This window comes from Zea mays, chromosome 3 (assembly GCF_902167145.1).
Source record: "Zea mays cultivar B73 chromosome 3, Zm-B73-REFERENCE-NAM-5.0, whole genome shotgun sequence".
Taxonomy (NCBI): domain Eukaryota; kingdom Viridiplantae; phylum Streptophyta; class Magnoliopsida; order Poales; family Poaceae; genus Zea; species Zea mays.
In genome coordinates, this window is record NC_050098.1 from 172969108 (window position 1) to 172978425 (window position 9318).

Sequence of the window (9318 nt, forward strand, 5' to 3'; positions counted from 1 at the left end):
CGCCACGTGTTGCACGGCCACAAGTCAAAAAGGAAGACTAGGTAGCGGCGATCCATCTACCACTGATCCTAACGCCGCGTTCGTCGTCCTGCTCTGGCTTCGTCCCTGAGAAACGGGGTTGGATACGATTTGTTCTGCGATCTTGTTACTGCAGTGCAGCGTGACGGACTGACGGATCACCGAAGAGGCGAAGACACACGCATGGAACTCGTCACCAAAGTCCAACCTCTCATCAATCATGCATGCACGTATGCGCAGGTTGCAGGGCTAGGCTAACCAAGAAGAATATATGACTAAAATATATACAAGATTGAGGCAGGTAGCTAGGCCTATCTCCTTTTCTCTTGAGAACCAGAGAGGAGGCTCAAAGGGAAGCAAAAGAAAGAAATAGTGTATGGAGAAGTAAACTGAACCAAAGAACCCTGGCTACCCTACAGCTAGAGACAAGGTTTCACCCTTGCGTGAAACCCGCAGCAGCGTCGTACTCATACGTGCAGGAGCAGGACGCAGGGTGTTCAGTCAGTGGCCCGCGCCTCCCCCGCTCGGCCCCTGCGGGAGCATCTCCATCAGCTTGGACACCATCGCCTCGTACGCCGACCCCGCGGCGGCCGGGCTCGGCGGCACGGGCCTCGCGGCGTCGGCGCACCGCGCCGCCAGGCACAGCGCCACGACGGCGGCGAGAAGGACGGCGGCGGCGAGCGTTGCACGGTGGCCCATGACTCTTGATCTCTGCTACTGCCTGTGCTCTGCCTCAGCTCCGCTGTACGTGTCTCGGCAGGCTTCTTGACGACGGACAAAGCGTGCAGTGTGCTGTGCAAGTGCTCTGCTCTGCTCTGGTCTGGTCTTGACACGCCGGAAGAGGCTGCCGCGCGTTTATATAGGGCTAGGGCGTGCCACTCTGGGCGGGCGCGGTACGTCGTAGACAGTACGTGGTATATGCCGGGTCGCCGGCCAGGCCGTGCTTTCTTTTTCCTCCCGCGCCAGGTCTCTGCTTTGCAGCCAACTAGGTTGAAAATTTCGTGCAGGAATGCTGACCCGTTTTAAGTGCTGCTGGCTGCTGTTTGCCTTTGCCGGTTCGCCCTCGGGGATCAAGAACCGGTCAAGCATTCAACTCCGCGACCACCACGATGTGAACTGTTTTTTTTTCCTATCCGGCTTTGGACCCCTGGGCTCTGCTGCGTTGGACGGCCAGGGAAACGGTCAAGGATTTGCCACGCTCGGTGACACGGAGGCCGCCCGGCCCGAATTTTCGGTGATCCTCTCACGGGCGGCATGGGGTTTTCAGGTGCAGCGGCCAGGCCAGCAGGTTGTTGTGCCGGTGCACCGCCGCCTGATGTGGAACCCGGAGAGCAGCGAAAACAGTTGGGGTTTGGGACCCCCAAAGTGCCAAAGTCCACGCACGCGTGTCCTCGGCAGGAGCCAGCGCCCGGGTTTGGGTTTCCGACGCGTCCAAGGCAGAGGCAGCACGGGGTTGGTAGCGCTGGAAAGTCAAGGCGGTTGAATTCACAGGCATCCCAGCATCGGATGAGTTGACACGCCAGCGTTGAGCTTACCGACCATACTACTGATCTTTTTTGGTAATATGCTAATTTTCTTCCAAGTCAGCATTAGTGTTTTTGGCAATGCAGGAGATTACCGCAACAGGGTACTAGTATCATATTGCACGATATTACGCAAGCGGAACGTCATCTTGTGCGAAGGCCTAGTTTGACGACGGAGTTGCAGCATTTTTTTAAAGGTGGCAAGCATGGCACTACGACGAGACTTGGAGGGCAAGGTTGTGTACGAGCAAGGACGACGACGCAAGAATACAAACACATGCACCGGGGACGCGCCGTTCAAAGTCCGCATGATGCAGCGTTCAAAGTCCACGTGCTGCGCGTTTCTCCTCTTGGCAAGGTAGGAGCTCTGAATTCGGGCGTGCTGATCAAAGACTAAAGCGACCGCACACTCAAGATGGCAGTAGTAGCAGCAGCAGCAAGCTTCGTACTTGCTCACCAACCAACCGCAGGTCATGAGACTGAATCGTCAGCAATGCCGAAACCATCGAGCACTGACTTGGACGGTTGGACCCGTCGACAGGCATTGCGAGGAAAAAGAATATTTGATCGACCTGACTCCCAAGTCAGTCACAAAACACATGTTATGACACGAAAAAAAAGGGGGCAAAAACCACGGCGTGGGAACTTCGAACTTTGACTTTATATATAGTATGAAAAAAAGGCTCTAGAGAGAGTAGTGATTTACAACAATTTTATGGATAGCTGTACAAATGTCACTCGAGGGGGAAAATGCCGAGAAATTAGCCGATTCCATACTCTTTAACAAACAGTCAATGCGCACTTGTGTTTCAACTTTCGAAACGCGCAATGGAGCAATCTGCAGCTGCACTATATTTTCTTGGAAATGAGATTCCGTCAGGCCTGCTGAATCGACAAGGAATGAACCTAATATTCCTTGGCTTTCCTCCGCAGCTCGTTTAGCTCGCTCTCAATCTCTAGGTCGGGGAAAGGGCGCCCAGCACCTGAGTTGCTGACTGCTGTTCTGCCTGGAGGAAGCTCTCCTTTCTGTCGGTGTCAAGCAAATAAATTCATTTTGTATTGAATAGATGAGCAATCAATTCATTTGTAAGGCAGTACATATGCTTATCATTCTTCAACTGCCTTTGCTCTAATAAAGAAATAAAGATAATGGGTGTAATGTCAGCAGGCTAACATGGACTTTGTCCACCGAATATCTGACTGTAGACGACACACAGTGACGTTTAAAATAGTAGTGGATGAGATAGGGGAGCTGCCGGAGACGGCCTTACATACTAGGTGTTTGCTTCTAAGGACTAAAGTATAAACTGGGTCACATTGTATGTTTGAATGATTATTACGAGTATTAAATATAATCTAATTATAAAACTAATTACTTAGATAAAGATTAAACGGCGAGACAAATTTTTAAGCCTAATTAAGCCATGATTAGCAAATATTTACTGTAGCATTAAATGATTGAATCATGGACTAGTTAGACTTAAATTTAGTTCCGCCCAACCAAACACCCAATTAAGCATTAGGTTATGACCCAGTATAACATGAACTCAAAAGGAATAAATTCTAAAGGTGAACTCCACCTCATGGGGATTGACCAAAACAGCAAAAGTAACTCTGAATCAATGGGGACTATAGCAGATGAATAGAGTAAAATATTGTGGAAGGACAAAAAAATTGCTGGCTGTCTACAGATTGTACTTCATACTCTGTACATTTAATCAATGTCTTTTTTAGAACAAAAATATATCCAGTAAATGTGCACCAAAATAACATCATGTTGTTCTATTTCGTGAACAAGCAGATATCGCATTAGCTTCAATTGTTAACTGTTACTGAAATAAATCATCAGATGAAAGGTCAGCAGCTAGAATGAACATTTACTGAAATAAATAGACAGCAGGTATCTCATTAGCTTCAATCGTTAGAATTCTAATTTGATAACCCAGATAAGAATACATACCAAAGAGCTTCCAGACAATTCCTTTTTCAGTTGTGAAAGATCATCATCAACAGATGAAGTCTCAAGCAGTGCAAACTGTTCACCAATAAATAGAGACAGTCATGTGATATTAGCACAAGGCAAGTATTTATATTGGTTTGTAAATGTTTATTTTTACCTTTCCTTCTAAATCATCAGTTGCTAACTGGCCGAGTGCCTCTGCTTGGGATTCCATCGCCATAACTAAGCATTAAATGTGTAATTATTGCATTATTTGTTTGAAAACAACATTCTGACATTCTACCATGGAATAAAGCATGTTGCTGACAAACACATGAAGCAAGCAAAGATACAGTAAGACACCATTCCTGGCTAAAGAAAGACATATGGTATGTGCAAGTCACAGCAGATACATTGCCGTTAAAATTAAGTTTTTGAGTATGTTGTTATGCTTTGCCAAGATCATACTCAACTAACTCAAATGCATAGCGAGAGATCCAATAGATGACTTGAGGATGTAGTTATGCCTTGTCAAGATCATACTTATAACAACAATAGGGCATAGTGAAATATCCCACGATCAAGCAATATCATGATACTAAAATAGAAAATCCTGTTCTAAAGGCTTGGACAAGAGGCCAAAAAAAAATGACAGACCCAGTGTTGGCGGCTCCCACATGAGTAGGGTCTGGGGAAGAAGAAAAATCGAGGCAAGCCTTACCCCTGCATTTTTGCAGGGAGGCAGCGTCAAACCAGGACCTTTGGCTCAGTGAAAAGACTTCTCACCACTGCGCTGGGCTTATCATTCAAGAGTCCAAAAGAAGAACATTTGTAGAATTACACATCTATGCAAGGAGCCATCTTAGTGCATCTTGGTAATGTAGAGTTTCAAGCTATGTTTGACATCAAGTATTAGAGCATCTCTCCCCTAAACCAAAACCAATGGCAGAAGACCAGACATGCAAAAAAGTAATATCATCATATATATAAAACATAAGTGACAATAATAGTCAGAAAAAAGAGATTAAATCAAGGAAGCACCTTTTTCCTCCATTTTCTCAAATGCAGAAAGGGCGCTACTTGTATTCACGTTGCCCAACATTTCACTCACTTTTGTAGCAGTCCTGAAGTGAAACAAAATCCACATCTGTCAGTGTATCCACAGCACAAGAACATATGGAAACAATAATCAAGAAAAAAAACAAATGCATACTTTGCTGATTGAGCACGAGCTTTTAGGGTATCCTTTTTCTGCTTGGCCTCTGCTATCTTGCTCTCAAGAAGCTACAGAATGGCATATTCCAGTGTTTAGTAATTAAACAATATTGAATGAGCACTTTTCAACTGGTGCACTACATAAACACAGAGAACTGTACCAACAAATATAATTAGGGTAGCAAAAAGAGTAAAGACCATTCTAGCAGTTCAAAATAGTAACTCACCCGGGTATTTGAAATCAGATTTTCAACTACACCCTTCTGCTGATCAAGCTGGGATCTTAAGGAGCTTGCATTGTCCTAAACAAACCACACAAATAGTAAGTCTATATTAGGACTTCGATATGTTGATTCAACATGTCACATAGATATGTAACATACATTCTATTCCAATCAATGTGGTAAGGGATCCTAAAACAAGCACATTGTACTACACATCATCAAGGACACATACAGCATATGATTTACGCCGCTTAAGGGCTTCACGAGCAAGATCCTCGTCACCCTTTTGAAGAGCAAGTTGAGCCCTCCGATACCTACACTTTGACAAAAAATAATATTCATTTACTGCAAGCAAATATATGCTGAAGTTCGATTCGCTGCCGTAAACCATAGCCATACCAATCAGCAGAAGCTTGTTCTGCAGCTTTATATTTATTCTCAAGCCGCTTTTGAGATGCCAAGACCTACCAAAACAAGAATCCATAAAATAGCATCAAAGTTTCGTTTCACAAGCATAAGAGATGAAACAAAAGAGTAGAAGCATATGATGTAAGAGGAAGCAAACAAACTAGCATGTAGCATCAACTTTAATTATTTATGCAATAATCTTTAAAGATGATAGAAGAAAATGTGTTAAAACCTGGAAAAGACAGCATTATGGCACTATTGGAAAAAAATAAAATGCACTATCAATTATACTGAATGCAATCACAACAAACCTGTGCAGTGGCCTGCCGCATCTTTGTCAAGTCATCATTCATCTCCAGAACTGCCTGGTCTAGAATCTTCTCAGGGTCTTCAAACGAACTTAGAACTGCATTTGCGTAGGACTAGACAAACCGACGGCCCAGAACTTTAAATTACATATGAAGAACTTGTTACTGCAAATAACATAATGAAGGGTAAAAAATACCACTCACCCTGACAACCCTTGTTAGCCTATCAAAGAGGTTACTTCGTATGCTATTGCACTTAAATCTGTTGACATTTGACTGCCGTACTTGCACAACTTTAAGTGACACTGTAGAGTGCAAGGAAGGGTAAACTAGCAGTCACTAACACAGATTTATAAACCATGTCGATAACATTACATTCTGCACTTTGTAAAGCTCTAGACCGAAACATAATAGTTTTGTTCAATAGTATGAGCTTGTGCACTACAAATGCAGGCCAACATGAGCAAAATCAAACATAAACATTCTGTAGAAGCATAGTCATCATGTATGCAACTCAGCTTAGTGTGACAACATAAAATCAAAGCAAGAGCAATGGTTTCATTAGAAATGTATTGCAAACGATAAAAATGTTCCGGTTCCGGAGAGAAAAAAAAGGATCCTATGCTGGTGTTGACAACCATGAAGTGCAGTGAGAACCAGCGTTCTCCAATACCCTCAGCTAAGCAAAAGATGCTTCCACTTTACAGGGTAAATCTCAAAAACACAGGTTCACTTATTACAAGTCGCAAGGGACTAATTTAGTTAGTCAGAAATCTATTAACTTATATACAAAAACATAAAAAATACGGTACAACAACAAATTCGACCAAGTTTAGGGTCATATTTGCCCATGATGGTAAACAGGTGGCATTACAGACTAAGGCACTGTTTGTTTCCCTCCTAGATTACGTAAGTTAGATTATGGTGGAAGGGTAGGATGGTAAATATGACTTTGAGATTACAAATAAGGTGAAATAAGCTACCCAATGTTAGCTTATTTCAGTTTATCTGTAGTCCCAAAGTGATATTTACCCTACTATCCTTCCAACATAATCCAACTTATATAATCTAGGGGAAAAACAAACACACCCTAATATTGCACATAATAGTTCATCATAACAGCATATTAGTAAAATCATGTGTGACAACTAAGGCACCGACCCCCACAGCCCAACTGTCGCCAATGTTGATCCTGGTTCAACAATCGCAGCAGCAGCACTGAGCATCCCAGACAACAAATGTTCCGCTAGATTAGCATGCGGTGAGGAGGTCCTGAGGGCGTTAAGCGCCCAGACAGATTCTCCACACAAAAGCCTCAAGTACCATGTACCAATCTCAACACAAGACAGAAAGGATACGAAGAAGTGAGTGGGACACGAAATCGAAGCACGCACCGCTGCCGCGAAGGAAGGAGGTCCTAAGCGGGGTTCGGCGGAAGCTGGCGGCGGCGGGCGGCGGCGCGAGCCTCAGGCTCGTCGGCGGAGCCCTAATCTCCATTGATTCGGGCGGGGTCTAGCGGAGAGCGAAACGAGAATGATTTTTTTTCCTGTCCCTCTTTTTTTTTCCCTTCTTGGTGCCTCGCTCTATCTCTCGAGAGTCGAGAGGGCGAGTTCGTGTGGAGAAGAGATGAGAAGCGATGGGAATGGAAAGCGATCTCGAGTCGGATTCCCATTGCGCGTCTCTTGGGCCGTAGCGACGGAACAGCGGAAACTCAGGCCCAAATACTGGTTTTTGTCTTGCAGAGAGATAAAAACGGTCGAAAACGGTATTTATTCGGTAGTCAGTTTTTTAGTTGTTTTTGTTTGATTACGAATAAATATGATATAAAATATAAAATATAAATTTGTATTCTTATTTTTAACATCCAGCTTGTTAAGATTCATAAAAGGTAAACCTCAAATTCATCCTATATTTTCTCAAATAATAGATATAAACTTCAGTATGGATTCGAAAATAAATTCGTTAATTTTTTCAACTTTTTATGTTGTAGGGAGCAAATAATACATAAAACAATGTATGTAATATTTTATTCATATTTATACTAATGTGCTTGATAACATAAGAAAATATCAATATCAAATTTTATACATATCTATTTTAAAATATTAAATTTGTCTTAACAGTTCGGATTACCACTTTCATCCTACTAGAGGGAAGCCTAATAAATGTATAAATGTTTTTTTTTGTTATTATAGGTAAACTTAGAAGACTAGTTTTTTTGTGTGTTAGGGAAACTGAAGCTGCGGCCCAACTGGTTCCCAATTCCTGTTCCGCAGATTTCAGTTTTTCTGCCATAATTTCGTATTTTGAATTATTTCAAAAGGCACAAACGGAATTATCCCTTTCCAAGGACTGGTTTACCTCGGTAAATTACTCCTACATAGGTGCCGTTTGGTTCGCAAAATGTAACGTAAATGATAATAATAACGATTTACACTGGAGAACCTACGGTAACAAATTTGAATAAAGCGATATTCATTTGTAGTGTGGTATCGATTACGATTGGACTTAAACAAACATGATTTAACGTTATTGGTTACCAATTACGTTACCAATATGTGAATCAAACGCCACCATAGTGGTAGACTGGTGGATGGGAGGCCCCTGCCGACTGATGAATGAATGGTGATGGTGAGTATTGAGCAAGGATTGCAAAACCGTCGAAAACCGACTGTAAACCGCTCGATTTACCGAAACTGTCAGGGGTGGTAACGCTTTACCAGCGTTTTTTTGAATTCAGTCTAAATTTAAAAATTTTGAAATTTTTTATAAAAACTATATGTTTTACTGAGTAATTTGATATATAAAATATTTAAACTTAAATCAGTTTAGCCAACAAAAAATAGAAAAATGTATGGAACTGCTAACCCGTTAACAAAAAAAATCTAAACATCCCTCTCCTCCGGGTCCTCCCTAGCTCCCCTCACTTTCCCCATTCACTTACCTGAGAGCCCACAGACCCGTCGTCGTCGCACATGCAAAAACTGCCGCCTCCGCGCCTTTTACCGGCGGCTAAGCACGGTAAACCGCCGGCCAGGAGCGGTTTACCGCCCACTTCGTCGCTGCCCCCCGTCGTCGTCACAAATCCCCTCGCTGATGGTTTCCATCGCAAAACCGGCGGTAATACGCCTATGGGGAGAGGTAAATCATGTTTTACCACCGGTAAACTGGTTATGGTACCAAGATTTAGCTCTGTTATAGATATTTAGTGCCTATATTTGGATTTTTAATGTTTAGGTTTTCAGATTTCATTCATGTTTGTGTTAATAACTTAATACATAATTATTGTTAGATTTCGTTCAAGGATTTTTAATATTTAGTGCCTAGCTCCGTTTTAGTTATAGTATATGTAACTCATAATATTTGTCAGTACCCTCAATCAGGGGTACCCTCTACTACTGTATAAAGATGCCGCGCGGAGAAAGGCACCCCGACCCCACCACATGGGCAGGATCAGGGGTACCACATGGCAAGGAAAGATAATACACCCTAGGGTGCATTATCGGGTCTGGACCCCCGCGGAGGAACACCGGACCCCTGTACGCACAGCCCGAGCCTTTGATTACAGTCCGGGGCTCCCAGAAAGGTATGTCGGGTCCCTCCGTTGGGCCCCAGGTCCCCCCGAGTAAGGTTCGGACCACAACAAGGACCCAGGATGGGGGGAACCCTGACATGAGTAAGGG

At 43.3% G+C, this 9318-nt stretch overlaps 1 protein-coding gene across 1 annotated transcript; it reads right to left on the reverse strand.

Moving 5' to 3' along the window:
* Nucleotides 1-2184: 2184 nt before the first annotated feature.
* On the reverse strand, nucleotides 2185-7261 carry LOC100191375 (IM30 protein-like protein). Its single transcript, NM_001136809.1, has 11 exons — nucleotides 7030-7261; nucleotides 5840-5940; nucleotides 5639-5749; nucleotides 5319-5383; nucleotides 5152-5233; nucleotides 4923-4997; nucleotides 4694-4764; nucleotides 4522-4604; nucleotides 3659-3723; nucleotides 3502-3576; nucleotides 2185-2567 (listed from the first exon to the last, which is right to left on the reverse strand). Exons 1-11 carry the CDS (start codon nucleotides 7130-7132, stop codon nucleotides 2448-2450), a joined length of 951 nt encoding a protein of 316 aa, NP_001130281.1. The 5' UTR covers nucleotides 7133-7261; the 3' UTR covers nucleotides 2185-2447.
* Between the last annotated feature and the right edge of the window lie 2057 nt (nucleotides 7262-9318).

What these genes read in the sequence shown, in the direction of transcription:
- LOC100191375 (NM_001136809.1), bottom strand. Translation starts at nt 7,132, where the DNA reads ATGGAGATTAGGGCTCCGCCGACGAGCCTGAGGCTCGCGCCGCCGCCC. An exon ending in ATCTGATTTCAAATACCCGG is followed by an intron (nt 4,765 to 4,922) that starts GTGAGTTACTAT and finishes GCCATTCTGTAG; the next exon opens with CTTCTTGAGAGCAAGATAGC. An exon ending in AATTGTCTGGAAGCTCTTTG is followed by an intron (nt 2,568 to 3,501) that starts GTATGTATTCTT and finishes TGACACCGACAG; the next exon opens with AAAGGAGAGCTTCCTCCAGG.